This window comes from Sinocyclocheilus rhinocerous, unplaced genomic scaffold (assembly GCF_001515625.1).
Source record: "Sinocyclocheilus rhinocerous isolate Xijiao unplaced genomic scaffold, SAMN03320098_v1.1 scaffold2584, whole genome shotgun sequence".
In the NCBI taxonomy this organism is placed as follows: domain Eukaryota; kingdom Metazoa; phylum Chordata; class Actinopteri; order Cypriniformes; family Cyprinidae; genus Sinocyclocheilus; species Sinocyclocheilus rhinocerous.
Window position 1 is genome coordinate 553,373 of NW_015652145.1, and position 17,864 is coordinate 571,236.

The window sequence follows — 17,864 nt, forward strand, 5'->3', positions numbered from 1 at the left end:
CCTAAACTTCCAAAACAAGCTGTAACTGCCAAGCATTATATTTATTTATCATGTATTTAAAAAGCTTTCACGCACTATGTTGCATATGAATACTGGTGTTTAGCGGGGGATCCCACACAGAGAGACTTGCCATTAATGCCATTACCAACTCGCTGCCACTCGCTGCCAGTGATCAGCTGTTCTGCTGCGTGTAAAGGTCAGGAATCACGCGACAGAATATACTATAGTATGGATCGATCTACACATCTAAATCATAATTCCGGAGGAAACGGGGAATATAGAGGAAATCCAGTAAATCAAAGGAGCAATATGACGGACAGCGAGCAAACGAATGAATATTATTGTGAGAATAACTCACCTAGTACCTCAAACCCTCAGAATCAGCCAACATAGTAAGTACAACAGTACAATATCATGAATTTGACTCTCATGCAAGGTGTTTACGTTTGCTATAGCCTAATATTATATATATTTATAAAATAATAGGATATTATAGAAATAAATATTTTACATTTAAATGTATAAAAATGGTTTCCCTTTAAATATTTTACGTTTTAACAGTATTCAGATGTAGCCTATCGTTATTTCGATGTGTCTGAGCTAACGATCGGTCATTTTGGTGATAAAATCGTGTATTTATTTATCTAGTTCCTTCTCGGTTTATAAACCAGCAGATACTTTAGTTTCACTTTCGTTTCTGTCGAAACACTCTGGAGAAGCGAAACTTCCAAAACGAATATTTACCATGGCAACTTCCAGAATTATTGTCACGCTCACATTTTCCAATCTCTCTCTCGCTCGCGCTCTTTTCGAATCATTACATAGGGATAGTAAATAACAACATTAAAAACATATTTTAAAAAAAAACACAACCCGATAAATAAATTGTAAAATATCATTAAAAACAAAACAAACAAACAAATAAATAAATACAACAATCCTCTGGTGGACAGTACATAGGCCTATAGGAGGTTTCCACACATATATAAAATAAAAACAGGTCAGGCAGTTTTTTGAGTAAATGTCTTGACTAAACTTGAACATGTTTGCCATCATTATACCAGCTATTTATAGCTTATAATATAACACTTATTTAAATGTATTGTATACTAAGTACATCTATAATTTCTTAAGTTCTATCTAAATGTTTATCTTTATTTACATTTTGTACATTGTTAAATATCATGTATTAACTAACTTGTCATTTTTAGTAAAGGAGTAAACATATGCTGCTATCACATGACAAAACTTTAATAAACAAACATCATCAACTATGTAAATAAAATCGACAAATGATCAGGCAATGCAGCCATAATTGTTCAAATAGTATAGTTCTTTGTTATAATGCAAAGTCATAGTAAATTAATATGTGATATTTTTTAATGATGTGAGAAGTTTTTTGTAATTTAAATATTGTGTCACCATCAAATATGATTGGGATGGAGGGAAGTTCCCCAGAGTTGTTTGTGAAAAATTCTGACTTTACGTAAGAAAAGATGACTTGTGCCCCACCTTGGTTTTGAGACATTGCTGGCATATGAGACTGATAAGTTCACAACATGGATGGAGGATGAGCTTGAAAACAAGTGTACCTAATGCATGCCATTTGCCCACAGTGCTGATGGATACGCCAAGATACCACCAAATGAATCAAGACGGAGCAAACTGCAGAGGAGTAAGTCATGACACGACTGTTGTTGTATTTTCCATCTTCATGTGATCCAGATGTTTCTCTAATTGTTACCATCAAGTGCAATTCCAGCATGTTTATTTGTGTCTGCAAGAGAAGACAGATTTGTTTTGTTGTTGTTGTTGTTGTATCTTAAGGCCTGAATACACTGCACGGCTTTAAAACACTAGACATCATGCTAACTTTGTAAAATGTTACAGAGAAAACTCAGCATAATACACTATAAATGACTGAATTGTTCTAAAGACAGCAAACTCACACAGAAACATGTGCATCATTGCAAGGGGAAGCGTGATGAATGAAAACAAAATGTGATCTAAAATTAGCTTAAAATATCAAACATGTTTGATCTCCTCTGACTGGATGGAATCACAGTGTAAAGCTAAAACTCTTATAAATAAAGGTTCCAAAAGGGGGGTTTGCGGTGATGCAATAGAAGAACCGTTTTGGGTTCCCTTAAGAACCTTTCAGTCAACAGTTCTTAAAAGAACCATGTTTCTCTTAGTGTGTGAAGTACATTTTAAAAATCAAAACAACCTTTTTACTATAAAACCTTTTTTTTTTTTTTTGCATTGGAAAGTGTTAGACAGACATACAGACAGATAGATTTAATCCAAAAATTATAGTTTGCTTAACATTTACTCACCCTCAGGCCATCCAAGAAGTAGATGAGTTTGTTTCTTCATCAGAACAGATTTGGAGAAATGTAGCATTACATCACTTGCTCGCCAATGGATCCTCTGCAGTGAATGGGTGCCGTCAGAATGAGAGTCCAAACAGCTGATAAAAACATCACAATAATCCACAAGTAATCCACACCACTCCAGTCCATCAGTTAACGTCTTGATGTTGCAAAAGCTGTGTGTTTGTAATAAAAAAAAATCATCATTAAGTGGTTTATAACTTTAAACGGCTGCTTCCAGCTAAAATATGAGTCCTCTATCCATAATATTTTCTCCAGTGAAAAAGTCATTTTGTCTGAATCGGGAGAGAAATATGCACAGATCAAGCACCGTTAATAACGTTAAAACAGTCCAAAATAGTTCTAAGCAAATATGTCGGTGGATTTTGATTTAAGAGAACAACAGGGATGGACTTTTTCACTGGAGGAAGCGCTATTATAGATTATAATGAACTCTTATACTTTGGCCAGAAGCAACTCATCTTAAAACCTCTTAATGATGGGTTTGTTTCTTACAAACATGCAGCATTTCTCTGGACAAGATGTTAACTGATGGACTGGAGTGGTGTGGAATATTGTGATGTTTTTATCAGCTGTTTGGACTCTCATTCTGACGGCACCCATTCACTGCAGAGGATCCACTGGTGAGCAAGTGATGTAATGCTAAATTTCACCAAATCTGTTCTGATGAAGAAACAAACTCTACATCTTGGATGGCCTGAGGGTGATAACATTTTAGCTAATTTTCTTCTTGCGTGAACTATTCCTTTAATCCAGTGGTGCTCAATCCTGTTCTTGAAGATCTACAGTACCTTCCTACGAAGTTCAGCTCCAACCCTGATCAAACACAATTTAACCAGCTAATTAAGATATTCAGGAGCGCTTAAAAATGACAGATAGGTGTGTTTGATCTGGGTTGGAATTGAACTCTGCTGGTAGGTAGATCTCCAGGAACAGTATTGGGCTCCCCTGCTTTAATCATACACTCCGTGAAATCTGTCAACTCCGCATTCCCAAAATCTGCAAACTAACTCAGACTTTTGGGGAGGAAATCTGTGGGGGAAAAAACTGGACAAAAGCTGTGTAGTGCATTCCAGCCTTTAATGTATGTCTGTCTTAAAAACTGTGTGTATTAAGTAGTCATTTATTAGCGTGCACTTTGCAAACTTCCAGTTGCCAGCCCTGAGCTTCAGCCATTGTCACACTATCCCATTTGTGTGTAGAAATGAAATGCATTTCTTTCTCTTTCTGCAGTTGCACAGGAAGAAGAGGAGAATCTGAGGAGATGGAAAGAGGAGAATCGCCCTGGTCCCATTCAGCTGGCTCCAGAGAGACTAGGTAATGTGGAGATGAAATATATGGAAGTCCTGATCTGAAAAAAAAAGACACAAAGCAAATTAACGAAACATCAAAAGTCGCTAATGTATTCACTCTCACAGGTGGTGCAGTATCACTGGCAGAAGTCAGACAGAGACAGCAGGACGAATCACGCCATTCAAAGCAGATAAAAAAGGTTTAGGAGTACCTGCTTAAAATTTCTGATTCCTTTCTCAAATACTTGTGGTGTGTTGCATACTTACAGTGCATTTGCATATCTCTACAGCTTCGAAAAGAGGAAATGGCTAAAAAGACGAGACAGGCAGAGGAGGAGGAGAATGAGAAGATGAAGGCCATGCAACGAGAGAAGGTACAGCCCAAGATATTGTTTACATTTGACTTTTTATAGCATTTCTGCAGGGCATTGTGTTACTTTCATGCATCTGCCAAACTTCATTTGGTCATCTGGCTTGTGTTTGGATTCAGTGCTTTTTTACTATGCCTTTGTAATTCAGACTTTATAACTCCAGATGTCACTGCAGGCAACATCCAAGTTATCATATTCTTTGCAATTAAATACTAGATCAGACTTCAGTCTTCAATGTTGCTGCTGCATGAGCTTTACGTGATTGATGAGTCTAATTATTTGAGCAACCACAGTTAATTTGCTAAAACACACTCCAGTCATTGTTTGGCAGTTATCATAGTGTAATCATGGTTTACTTTAGGGATCTAGGGATTGTAGATAAGCTTGGAATACTGTAATACTGGAAATGAAAAACAGTTGAAAAAAAGTTTTTAATTAGATTAGATTTAACTTTATTGTCATTGTGTAGAGTACAAATACAGAGCCAGTGAAATGCAGTCAGCATCTAACAAAGTGCAATCTGGGAATGACAAAAGAATGACAACACTATGAAAATATGTGGTTCAAAAATGGAAAAGTTAAATTAAAAATTAACATTCTGCTAAAAATGTTGGGACATAATATAAATATAATTAAACAAAATAAAGTAAATATTAAAATATTAAAATAAGTAATTACAGTATAAAGATTCTGCACTATTTAAAGTTCAATAATCAAACAATTTAATCAGTTTAATGAAAAATGTTGTATTAAATTAGAAAAATGCTAAACTTTCACTAGTGGTCTCAGATGGACAACACTGTATTTTTATATTTATATATCTCTATATGGTTACACTTTATTTTTAGGATCAATTCTCACTATTAACTACCTACTAACTATGACTTTTGCCTCAATAAAATTATAATTATTTAATCTAATTATTAATAGTTAGTAAGGTAGTTGTTAAGTTTAGGTATTGGGTAGGATTAAGGGATGTAGAATATGATCATGCAGAATATGTGCTTTATAAGCATTAATAAACAGCCTATATGCTAATAATATGCATGCTAATAAGCAACTAGTTAATAGTGAGATTTGGTCCCTACACTAAAGTGTCACCATATATATTTATTGATGGCAAATGTCCAAATGACATTGAATGTAAAGAGAAGATGTGCAGTTTAGTTATAATGGGTTATAAATGCCAAATGATCATTACACTGCAAATGACATGGTGCTTCAGTGGTGCCATTAGCTGAAGAATGAGAAAATGGCAGGAATAAGTTTAATACGTGTAGAATAATAATAATAATAAAATACTCTCCCTGGTAATAGAAAAATATGCATGCATGTGTTTGGAAAGCTCAATAAAATCAATGAATATGGAAACATCTGTGGCACTAGCTAAATAAAATTGTAAAAATACTGATTGATTGTATTCAAACAGGTTTCCCACTGTCTGCCTGGTCAGACTGCTTAAACAAACTGAGTAATGTTGCTATAGTGTCACAGAGCCACAATGTTTACATGTTGACTCAATTTACAAATGGCTTACTTATAATGTAGTTAATTTGCATATTAAGCTGAAAGAGAATAAAGTATTTTAACATCTAAAGTGCACATATCATGTTTAATGCATTGCAGGCCAATAAACTAGAGATGAGGAAAAAGCAAGACGACGAACAGAGACAGAAGCTGTACCAACACGACAAGCAAAGGTACGTCAACATTTTTCCTAGACCTTGCCAGATTTAAAGGAACACTCCACTATTTTAGAAAATAGGCTCATTTTCCAACTCCCCTAGAGTTAAACAGTTGAGTTTTACCGTTTTCGAATCCATTCAGCCGATCTCCGGGTCTGGCGGTACCACTTTTAGCTGCAGCTTAGCATAGATCATTGAATCTGATTAGACCGTTAGCATCTCGCTCAAAAATGACCAAAGAGTTTCGATATTTTTCCTATTTAAAACTTGACAAATGAGCCTATTTTCAAAAATAGTGGAGTGTTCCTTTAAGGTGTGCTTTGTTTAAAGGAGGAAGTAGGATGTTAAGCTGCACTATTGGCCATTATCCAAAAACAATAAACCTGAATGCGCAGGTTTATCCTTGGCCCAAGTTCAGTGAAAACTATGCCTTTTGTTTAGAGCCTGTGAAGAGATTCAAAACCATTGCAAGGAATTCTACAATATGCTGCTGGGAAGCTTCTGTCATCATTTACCATTGTATCATCACAAACCCATATAGCTTTATTTCCTCCACCAAAGTCACATACAAAAGAAGAAATTTGATTCTCACGCTGTTCTTTATAATACAGTGATAGCAAAATGTGACTAGAGATTAAGTTCCAATTTGGCAAAAAGTAAATAAATAAATAATCATAAAACCATTATAATTGTAGTCCATAAAAAATTCTGCACTATATTCTAAGTTTTCTAAAGTTAAACGATCACTAAGTTTTTATTCATTAACATTTTTCCCTTTTTAAATCCAAATCTTACAATTTAAATATGTGCATATTCATTTTGGCAAATTGCGATTGGTTACAAAACACAGAAAAACCATATTTGAGTTCTAGAGCTGTTTATTCATATTATAAAAGATGTTATTTTACATAGTCATAAAATATATATTATCCAATTAACATTTTATTATCTATAAAATATATATTTATATATTATTACAAAAATTAACTAATCACACAATTTTCTTGTAAATAATCATGATTAATTACACCTAACATTAAAATTTTATATCAGAAATATATGTTCACATTGAATATTCAAATTAATGTGGAAAACGTAGAAATAGCATTATTTTAAATATAAGATATTTTAAATATTTGTTAATTGAATCTATGAATGAAGGCCAGTATAGCATACTGATACTGATGCCTGTATAAAATTATTTTTTAAATTAATTTCATTGTTTTAAATGAATGAGATTTGAGAGCAGCCAAGATAGTCAGTAAAAAGGAACTTAAATTGCTCAAACAACTTACACACAGTTCGGTGTATGTTTTTTTTTTTTTTGTAATTTCTGGGAGAAAGAAAATCATATGGGTTTGGAACAACATAAGGATGAGTAAATGATGACAGAATTGTCATTTTTTGAATGAACTATCCCTGTAATCACAATTATGTTTCTTCCTCCTGCAGGAAAACCGAGGATTTTCTTCAAAGAATTGAGAGGTCCAGCACTACCGTTTCTATGACAGCAGGCAATTCCATACCAGCATCATCCTGGGTAAGACAGAGGCCAAAAATGCACTGCGTGCTCCATAGGCCTGAGTTCAAGCCTCTTGTGCATAGCTGTGGCACTGAGGTTACAGCCCAAGGCACTGGAATAATTCACACCAATTGATCTCTCTTTGATACATGTTTTCAAAGCAAACAGCCCTCACTCGGGAGCTTTCATTGACATGGCATGTTGGACTGCAGCAATAGGGCCTTTCGCACCGCAGGAACCTTTTCATAGTACCAGAACTAATTGTAGAACTACCCACTTTTTGGCGTTTTCGCACCGCCGGAACTGGGTGCGATTTTAGTACCGGATGTCCTTGTACTTTAGTACTGTACATTTAGTTCTGGAACTAAAGCGGTGCGAAAGGCCCTAATGAGTCGGCCTGCTGCAGAGCTTGGTCCCCTCCAATTATCTCCTCATTAGCCTCACACCGGAGATCGCTTACTGAGTCCATCATAGAGCTTCCTCAGTTGTAAACATGCAGACTTCCATTTTTACGGTCAGCCAGCGCAAAGACGCAAGTATTGCTTCTGAATGGTGAGGCAAACAGAGTTCAGGGGACTTCCCAGAGTTCACAGAGCATGTCTCACAAAAGGCAGAGAGGGGTCTGTGAGAATGCAACAAAAAGAGAGACTGGGGTGGAATAACCTGTATGGTTTTATTGAAAGTACCTGGAAAGGAGCCAGTGTCTGAACCTGTGACATAAGCAGGCTGACAGGATGCGTTTAGGCGTTAATTACAGCTAACCCACATGATTTCACTTGAATTTTAAGCAGGTTCGGTATGCTTCAGAATGCTCTTGTGGTCACCAAACAATGAGATATAGATCATGCTGTGCCTGTATTTTATTATTTTTTTTGGCAAACCTTTTCTAAAAAGTTCTGCTTGAAGAATCATTAAAAGTATGAAAATCTCAACCATGCTGGAGGCAGCAGAATTGCCTTTCATTAGGGGGTAATATTTAATCCCTAATTCTCAACTGGGATTATATAAATCCCTATTATATAAAGTCAAATCAAACGCAAATTAGCAAAATAATTGAAAGACATTCAGGACATCATAACAAGATTTTTAATGCTTTTGAAAGAAGTCTCATATGCTCACCAAGGCTGCTTTTAAAACAGTAATATTGTGAAATATTATTACAAGTTAAAATAACAGTTTTGCATGTTAATTTATTTTAAATTGTAATTTATTCCTGTGATGCAAAGATGAATTTTCAGCATCATTACTCCAGTCTTCAGTGTCACATGATCCTTCAAGCAACATTTCTTACTATTATCAAATTTGAAAACAGTGCTGCTGAATATTTTTGTGGAAACCATGCAAGTTTTTTTTCTTCTTTTTTTAGGATTCTTTTAATTAAAAGTTCAAAAGAACAGCATTTATTTGCAATTGGAATCTTTTGTAACATTATAACTGTTATATACTGCCACTTTTGGTCAACTAAGGTTCCCTTAATACATCATTAATTCATATTGCATATATACATCATCTGCAGCATGCCAGTCTATTAGCAGCGTACAATTTCCTACTTCCTCCCCAGCTCCACCTGTCTAGATCTGGTACAGGTATAAATATACTGTCTGTCATGGCAAATATATTCAATATTCAAATTGAGAATATTTTTTCATTGCAAAGCAATGTCATATATTACCACACATTTATTGTTTTGTAGTGACAAAAGTGACTACAGTGTCATCACTGACAGAGGCCTAGAATTTCACGTAATGAAATATATCAAATGTTAGGTAACAGGTCAAATAGAGGAATTTGCTGCAGGGATTTTTTTGACACATTTAGTGGCAATTTGCCCTAAACCCTGGTTAATTTCTGACCATGACTGGTGGGGATTGAGGGCGGGGCTGACCATGAGAGGTTTAAGGGCTGCCTCTTATGTTGTACAAACCACAAAAAGTGGCATCTGACAGCACTGTTAAAAATTGGAATTGTCTCGTGTCAAGCAAAGAATGTTTTGTTGTGCGGCTTTCAAAACTGGTCTGCAATTGTTCCCTGTTTGAGACTTTTGAGGACTTCCCTCTGGATGACTAATGGGGAAAATCCCTCTAATAGACAGATCGTGCATTAGGACTGTAGGGCCATGGTACACAACACATGCAACAGCGTTTTGAACAGGCACTGGCTCTCTCGGCTTACCTGGAGAGGAGGCCCTTCGATTGTGCTTTCTTTTGCTGTATTGACTTAAGTGGCTGGACAACCTCCAGGCCAAGTAATGAAACGCTCCAATCTAAATGTCGTAAGCCCGCCGATCAAAGTGTTTGTGGAAAGACGGGTTCTTGATGTGGTTTTGTGGCCACTGAGAATTGTTATGCTTTCAGTGATGCTTCCACAAGACAGATTAATCTCCTCCATATCCTCTGTTTGTGCAAAGGATCCTTTGTATTGGCTTCCCAGGATGCCAGGCCCAGGTCGTCCCACCTATTCCCCTTACTCTTACGCCATTTCAAACAGAGCAGCCCCTGCCTGCTTTCCCCGGGCCGTCTGACCAAACACACAAAGGATCTCTTCAGCTTCCAGGCTCTCTGTTCGCCTCTCCTTACAGAGTCTTTCTGAACAGGGCCATGAGAATCTTAGAGAAACATCACAGCTGACACTCAGTTTTGCACTGAAATATGTAATGGGCTCACCCTCAGGGGTCGTACTGTATGGACAAAGGCTGGGATCCAGTGTGGATTTGTCTGCTCTGTTTAGTTGTTAGATAGTAAAACCCTCTAAGAGAAATTTCGTATTTAAAGCACTACTGTACACCCTAATATTTAAAAATTAAACAAGAAATATATTATTATTATTGCAATAATACTATTATACTGTAAAATAAATAAAAGTATTATTATTATTATTATTAAACTGTATATAGAGCAGCATTTACTGTGAACCATTTTGCTCTGAGACACTGAAAACAGCAGATCATGAGCTGCTCACGTGTAACTGAACACAGTGGCATGCTAAGCAGCCAATTATCGTCTAATTATCAGTGAGTATCGGTTTGCTGTTTTTCATAGTATTTGGTGGACTGATTCATGAAATACATATACTTTAAATGGATTTGAAAATGCAGTCTTTTTTCCCCTCAGATTTAAACAATTCACATAGGTCAAACGTCAGGTCATAAAAAAAGGAAAACCGTATAAATATGGAATAATCACATCCCTGATAGTATTAAGTTGTTGTTCAGAACTTTATCAATCTTAAAGTTCTGGATGTCGATAACTAGTTTACTTGCTTATAACTGCCTCTGATGTCTTTAGCCTTGCGAATTTTGTCAAATCCATTGACTGGTTCTTCTTCAAGTTTACCACCCTTTGTTTTAATTCTTAATTACCTTCTTAATATTTTCCCCTGGACTCCCCAGTGTCCTTGCTCTTAGAAGGTTCGTAAAGCCAACCAGTCAGATTAGAGACATTTTTATGTGTAGTATGCATAAGATCACCAGTGATCAGGATCGTTCCACACACATACAAATGAGCATATCTGGCCATGCTTCAAGGTATTTTTAAGTGTCTTGCACCATGAGAATTGCATTTTTAATACAGTGTCAAGTTCAAAATGGCGAAACTTCAAAAATGCAACTTGAGATGCAAGCATTCTATTCCCTTATGTTTTTGAACACAAAAATGCATCGTTTGTGAACAGCGACTAAAGGTGAGGCCACATTAGTGAAATTTCATGAGCAAAAAAGGTCCACTGTCTCTTTTCAATAGTGTAGAGATGTAAGAAGCACCACTCACACAGAAGTCACTTCCAAACCAAGCAGGTTTTTGTTTCTCAATGTGGCGAATTAATGTGACCAACATGAAAAGGAGCAAAACTTGTGGAAGTTTTTTGCCCTCACGTGAAACTCCCAGTCGTGCAGATTCCTATTAGAATAACTGGATTTCGCACACAAAATTTCGCAGAGTGACGACAAATGTGACCACAGCTTAAGAAACATGTTTAATCATGTATTTTTCAGGGCATTCAGGAAACCCAGCATAGTCAAAAAAAAAAAAAAAAGGGACACATTCCTAGATTTCATTGTGTGGCCACTATTTCTTGACAGGCTAAATGTCATGAGTACAGGGAAGCCAGAAGAGAAGAGGAGAATGCTGACCTGCTTAAGAAGAAAGAGGAGCAGAGGAGAAAGGTAAAGAACAGAGGTGAAACAGATGGACTGAACTTACAAACATCACCTCCACTTTTGGTTAGCAGGAACACCACAGCTAAATGTCTGGGCTTTGCCAAGAAAAAGAACTAGCTCTGCCTAGCATGTGCTATTGATTAGCATGTTCTCGGTTATAGAAGGTAGTCATGGATGGATAACCGTAGGTGTTTTCCAGCTGGCTGTATAGTGGTATTTCTGTGGCTTTGAATGCCTCTATGTCGGTCAGACATGGACTTAATTCACTGATATGCATCGAAGACAAAAGGTCAGCCTGACCTATCATGTTGATATTGTTGTTTATTCATGCAAATATGCAATTAAATTGTTATAGCTACAGACCTTGAATGCCTTAACATAAGTAGAGGATACATTTCTGTTGGAGATGAAATTTTCATTAACTTAATATTTCCAGGCAGAAAGTTTGGAGGAAAAACAAAAACAACAGGAGGAGGACAGGAAGAGACGGACTGGAGCTGACCATCGGCGGTATGGGCGCCTAATCATGACAGACCGCTAAAAAAGCCATGACTGTCAGAATTAATAAAGGAGTCTGAGACCACTAGTAAAAATGCTTATATTATGCATTTTTCTAATTTGATAATTACAAATTATATTGTCAACATTGCAATTTGAATGAAAAGTTCAATTGGAAAAATAGCATGAATTTCAGAATCCCTTAGTATTTTGGTTGCTTTAATGACTCCACAATGACTGTGTGAACTCCACAAGCTTGTGTAAAACCTGATAATCAGGTTCTCCAGCATGATTTGAGATGATTCAGAGGAGCATTGTGTGTTAAAATGATGCCAAAAGAAAGAAAGAAAGGGAAAAAAAACATCATTAACCTGTCATGTATGAGCAAATATATTTGTAACTGCATATTTGTAATTAACATTTAAAATGTTCTCTTTAAATGTAGCATATTGAATAACACACTACAGTTAAAATTATAATTACTTTACATGTGTTTAGCATGTTACTCAACATATCAAAATAAGTGTACTTTAAAGCATGACAAAAGATTATTAAAACATAATGAGGTAAAATGTACTGTAAAGTAAAATGTTACATTTGAAATGATTACAAAGTGTGTTAGGAAACTCTTTTAGTACACTTAAGTGGCCTTTTATTAGGCTACATTAATATTATATTATCTGTTAGTATTTTTAATATACTTTACGATTTTAAGCACACTTCAAGTGCACATTCAATACATTTAAGCATATTTCTTTTTCGCAAGGTTAGAACCCTAGAAACAGTGCAAAACAGTTCTTTATTTTAAATGTATCGAAATCCTAAAATGTGTTGTACAGTTCTAAATTAGAAAGATTTGGAATTTCTACGTGGTCTCAGACATCTGAACACCTCTGTACTAATCAAGTAGGAGTACTTCATTGCTCAGAACATGTTGTGAACCGTTCTGATGATGGATTACTCTCTTCAGGGTGAACATGACTTTCCTAGACCGTCTGGAGGCGAGTAATTCAGGTAGGGTGCCTAAACCCGTGACCCAAACCCCTGAAAGCAGTAATATCTGTCTGGATGATGACGATGATGATGACAAACCACAGGATGCAGCCCTATCCACAGTACCCAACCCATCACAGGTCCACACAGACAGTGCAGAGGAGGATGGTGAGTCTTAAACTAGATTTATATGCATCTCCCATGGCACTGTGTGTGTGTTTAGGTCTGTTTCATTTCACAGCACCTCTGGAAACGTCTCCATTGCGTCGACTTCTCGAGTCTCAAAGCCTACGCTTGTGTGCGATATTAAACAGATCTCACACCCCCGGTGCTGGACGGCATAGCACATTGTGTAAATAAAAATGTCCCGGCACTCCAGACACGTGATGCTTTTAGATCCCACTGTAATATACAAACTGCCTGCATGAGAGGTTAATGTAAATGAATCAGTAAACGACAAACTCATTAGCGGCAAGCTGCATGGTTGATGTGTTTTTACTCTAGATTGTTTTGAGGTCCAAATTGCCTGCTGTAAAGTAAACTCATTTAGCCTGAGAGAAGCTTGAATTACTGGCTTGCCTGTCTGACAACAGATTCATCAATTGTATGTATGAAGCAACTGCTGCAAAAACATCGGTTAGCTCTTCGAGATCCAGAATGGCTGCATTGTCATTACTTGGAAATGTGCCATTCTGTCTTCAGACTTGCCCTGCTGTAGTGTGGGTTAAAGAAATAGTCCATCAAAAAATGAAAATCAGTCAGTATTTACTTACCCTCATGTCGCTGTAAACCCGTGTGCTATTATTTTTTCTGCAGAACACACAGGGAGAATCATAAAAAGACAGCATTCATACAGCATGTCTGTCACACTCTAAAAAGGACTTGTGTCCTTGAGCACCAGTGCACCGTTAAAGGTATGTATTACTACTCTAAGGTACTAACATTCTCATTTTAGAGGTAAATAATGTACAAAGATACCCCTTCAATGGTACTGCCCCAGTGACAAGCTGGTGTATCCCCTTTTTGCAAATTTTTTCTTAACAGTGTATTATGGTACAGGTTGGACTTCAATAGCATCATAAAAATGTCATTGGTTCCTTGCCCTGCTGTAGTGTGGGTTAAAGAAATAGTCCATCAAAAAATGAAAATCAGTCAGTATTTACTTACCCTCATGTCGCTGTAAACCCGTGTGCTATTATTTTTTCTGCAGAACACACAGGGAGAATCATAAAAAGACAGCATTCATACAGCATGTCTGTCACACTCTAAAAAGGACTTGTGTCCTTGAGCACCAGTGCACCGTTAAAGGTATGTATTACTACTCTAAGGTACTAACATTCTCATTTTAGAGGTAAATAATGTACAAAGATACCCCTTCAATGGTACTGCCCCAGTGACAAGCTGGTGTATCCCCTTTTTGCAAATTTTTTCTTAACAGTGTATTATGGTACAGGTTGGACTTCAATAGCATCATAAAAATGTCATTGGTTCTCACAATCAAACCATTTGATTTCATTTGAGAGAGTTTATTGTGCTTTTATAATTACAGTGTCCTTTTTGGAGTGTTAAAATAAAAAGAGTTGCGTGAGGATTCAAAACTTCATCTGTGTTCCACTGAAAAAATAACAGCATTACAGGTTCAGAACAACATAACAGTGAGTAAATAATGGCAGAGGCCATTTCTCCTTTGATGGACTGATCATTTTAAAACCAAAAATTAAAAAAACAATCTTATACTGAATTTACTTCCTATCTGGGAATGGAGAACTATTGCTTATTCTATTCTGACAAACAGTCATGGAATTGTATGATTCATACATATTGCTTTAGCCTCCTTACTGGGATTTGCAAATGACTTATGGTCCGATTCAGCCTGAATCTAGCTCCATATGTGGAGATCTTCACCTTTTTTTTGCCAAGAGGTGTGGCTGTTACGTCCAGATTTCCCATCTGTGTGATGGTGTGAGACTAATGTGCCATTCACGTTGAAACAGTCTGCATATCTTCTCAGATGCCTGATGACACATTATGTTTGTGTGTTCAGCATCACTTACATCTGAATCACCGCAAGGACCAAAGGTTGAGGTTTGGGGTCAGCCAGGTCCTCCGATTCTCAAACTCACACCTCTGTCTCTGATTACCAGAAACATTAGATGTGTTTGTCTCAGAACCAAGAGAGTCTCAGAATGACCTTTCGTCTGGCTGCGGTTCTTCTTACTCACGGACCTGCCCTGGCTTATAATATTTCAGAACATGAACACCATAAGTACAGTTAACAGGCTGAAGGATGAGTTATTAGATGCTTTCTATGTTTAACGCAAGACACTACAGGTGAATAGAGTAAACATTAACTCAAAGATATCACCATACTTTCCCCATTTGAATAATAACAGTAAATTAAGACAATTGTTTTCTTTTACAAGTTTTCTGAAATCCACTGTTTAAATATGCAATGAGGCATTGTCTAATTTTATATGCAATTATTTGCATATATTTTCATAACAGAAATGTGAATATTGGATAAAGCCAGGTTCAAAATCATTGTTTCATTTTGTTGACATATTAAAGCCAAAGGTGTTTACAAAGGGGATTTTGGATACCTCTTTTTATTACTCTATAAATCAGAAAATACTATCAACAGTCAGAAAAAAAAGAAATTTTCACCATGTTTTTAGGCATTAAATGTCAAATATATATCATGCAAATTAAATCTGAACAAACCCCTCTACAAAAACCTTCAGAATATAGATGGAAATAAAACTGGAAAGTGCATTTAAGGGCTACTGAAGTGGAGATTTCTGGCTAGAATTTTTTTTTTTTTTTTTTTGAGAAAACAGCCTTTAAAGATATGTATTGTAATTGAAATCCACAGATGCAAATAGATCAAGTCGAATAATAAATGATCAAATGTGTATTTTGGATGTGTTCTTTCTATTAGCCTGATGGAAGTCAAGTTATCAAAGCGAAATAGCCCAAAATCTCAAAATTGACCACTGCCTCTAATGTAGATTCAAACTGTATATTTTTAAAGGTGAAGTGAGTAATTTCTGCCCCACTAATATCACTGAATGTAACTGCTAAAATAATGACTTCTATTTTCCGAACAGCTCCACCCAAAAATCAACCTACCAATGAATTACTTATACAGTTGGTGATATTAAACTGTGATAAAAAATACCCACTTCACCTTCAATTATGTTTCTGTAGCTCAACTGCTAAAGCATAGCGCTAGCAATGTCAAGGTTGTTGGTTCGAGGCCCTAGAAATACATATAGCTTACCAAGAAAATGTACACCTTGAATGAACGCTTCTTTCTCTTTCAATTACTGTCATGAGTATTCTGCTCCTTTCTCCACTTGCCTAATTTAATTTATTTTCTGTTGGCTTTTATGTCCAATGACGGCCTTCCTATCTATCCGGCATTCTTGGGATCTGTGTGTATGGGACATCTGTCTGCCATAGTGCTAGTTTTGTCCATTAGTGTGTGGTTTGTGTGGGATCAAGATGCAGTTGTTTGCGGAACAGGCTGGCAGAAGCACTGCGGTGGAGCCGAGTTCTCCCACCCTGTCTGTCCTGCTCCATGAACCAGATGAACCAGCAGGGAGGTCAATCTTGCGCTGCAGCGCTGCATAGCTGCACATTATTAGAAGGATGTGTGTGAGAGATTTAGCATCCAAAGTCTCTAGGAACAAGTGACCATGTTGCTCATAATTTTTTGGCAGCCTCACGCTCGCATTTTGTGCATGGAAATGCTAACGTAGAGTGATTCAGCTATGGAGATATTAGTTAAACTACTGTACATTAACAATTTATTTGTGTTTTTCCTTGTAGATCATGACCATATGTGGACCCTGATCAAACTCCAGAATAGGTTTCCATACTATGAGCGAGATATGCTGGAGGAGATCGTCAAACAGTGCAATGGCAATTACCAGCAAGCATATGAGCTGCTTGATGTGTAAATACTTTGTCGTTTTGATCCTGAGTGATAGATTGATCCCAATGTTGTTTTGTGAGTAAATAATGATTTTTGGGTGAAGTGTCCCTTTAATTAATGAAGGTGGTGAGCTCTAACTAGTGTCCTTTGAACTGAAACAAAAACTTATTTTTTTAGTTTGTGCAGTTATTTTTGCTCTGACACTTAGTCACAGAGAAAAGAAATCAAAACAATGAATCAAGATTTGAGTCTGCTGTGGGAACATTTATGGATCCCATGAGTACAATTCACAGGCTAAATGATGTGCGTTCACAAAATCCAGAGGCTAATTTATAATGAGGTAAAGGACTAGTGGAATTCTGAACTCATCCACCATAGGGATGGACAGTGAAAAACCCAACCATCATACAGATCATTAGCTTCCTGAATGCTGTAAAGGTTTCTGCTAAATCTGCATGTATTTAAAAAGGCTGCCTCTATGTATGTGAAATAGAGTGCAACAGTCGGGTTCCTGAAGTAAAAATCCCATCCATTTTCTCCATGGAGAAATTATTTTTATATTTTAACAATAACTTATAAACTGTTAATGGCAGACCTACTTTGAGCTACGAGGTTGTTAAAGGGATAGTTCACCCAAAAATGAAAATTTGATGTTTATCTGCTTACCCTCAGGGCATGTGATTTTGACTCAGTCACAGAGTGCAGGTTCAAGTGTGGCCAAAACATCAACTTCTATATTCCGCAGCACAATTTTCTTGCATGCTCTTCAAAGGTCTTTACCCTGCTTAGTGAACAAAATAATGCGGTAGATTTTGTGTGAATTGCAATATTGTAGCTACCTTGTGTTTTTGTTGAACCACGATCAATCATGTTCCTGCACAGGAAAAGTTTCTCATGTAAATGTGTTCGCTGCATTAAACATGCCGTTTCCTGTGACAGCTTCCCTGTCTTTTGATGAGCGTATTTTTTGCGAGTGTGTTTTCCTGTGTGTGGTGTGGAGAGGTAGTTGTGGAAAGAGCG

The 17,864-nt window shown here is 36.6% G+C and overlaps 1 protein-coding gene across 3 annotated transcripts; it reads left to right on the top strand.

Annotated features, from left to right (window-relative positions):
* The first annotated feature begins 49 nt into the window (after window positions 1-49).
* LOC107713728 (epithelial-stromal interaction protein 1-like) lies at window positions 50-17,511 on the top strand. 3 transcript variants are annotated; one of them, XM_016519330.1, is made up of 11 exons: window positions 50-392; window positions 1,617-1,675; window positions 3,627-3,710; window positions 3,812-3,885; window positions 3,976-4,059; window positions 5,683-5,756; window positions 7,194-7,281; window positions 11,339-11,422; window positions 11,853-11,926; window positions 12,885-13,075; window positions 16,739-17,511. In XM_016519330.1, exons 1-11 carry the CDS (start codon window positions 136-138, stop codon window positions 16,867-16,869), a joined length of 1,200 nt encoding a protein of 399 aa, XP_016374816.1. In that variant the 5' UTR covers window positions 50-135; the 3' UTR covers window positions 16,870-17,511. The 3 variants fall into 3 exon arrangements, with proteins under 3 accessions (XP_016374816.1, XP_016374817.1, XP_016374818.1); XM_016519331.1 differs by lacking the exon at window positions 16,739-17,511 and adding an exon at window positions 13,724-13,887; XM_016519332.1 differs by lacking the exon at window positions 11,339-11,422.
* The last annotated feature ends 353 nt before the right edge of the window (window positions 17,512-17,864 follow it).

Coding starts and splice junctions, on each gene's coding strand:
- LOC107713728 (XM_016519330.1), top strand. CDS start 136: ATGCCATTACCAACTCGCTGCCACTCGCTGCCAGTGATCAGCTGTTCT. Junction 393..1,616: donor CCTCAGAATCAGCCAACATA/GTAAGTACAACA, acceptor ATTTGCCCACAG/TGCTGATGGATACGCCAAGA. Junction 7,282..11,338: donor CCATACCAGCATCATCCTGG/GTAAGACAGAGG, acceptor ATTTCTTGACAG/GCTAAATGTCATGAGTACAG.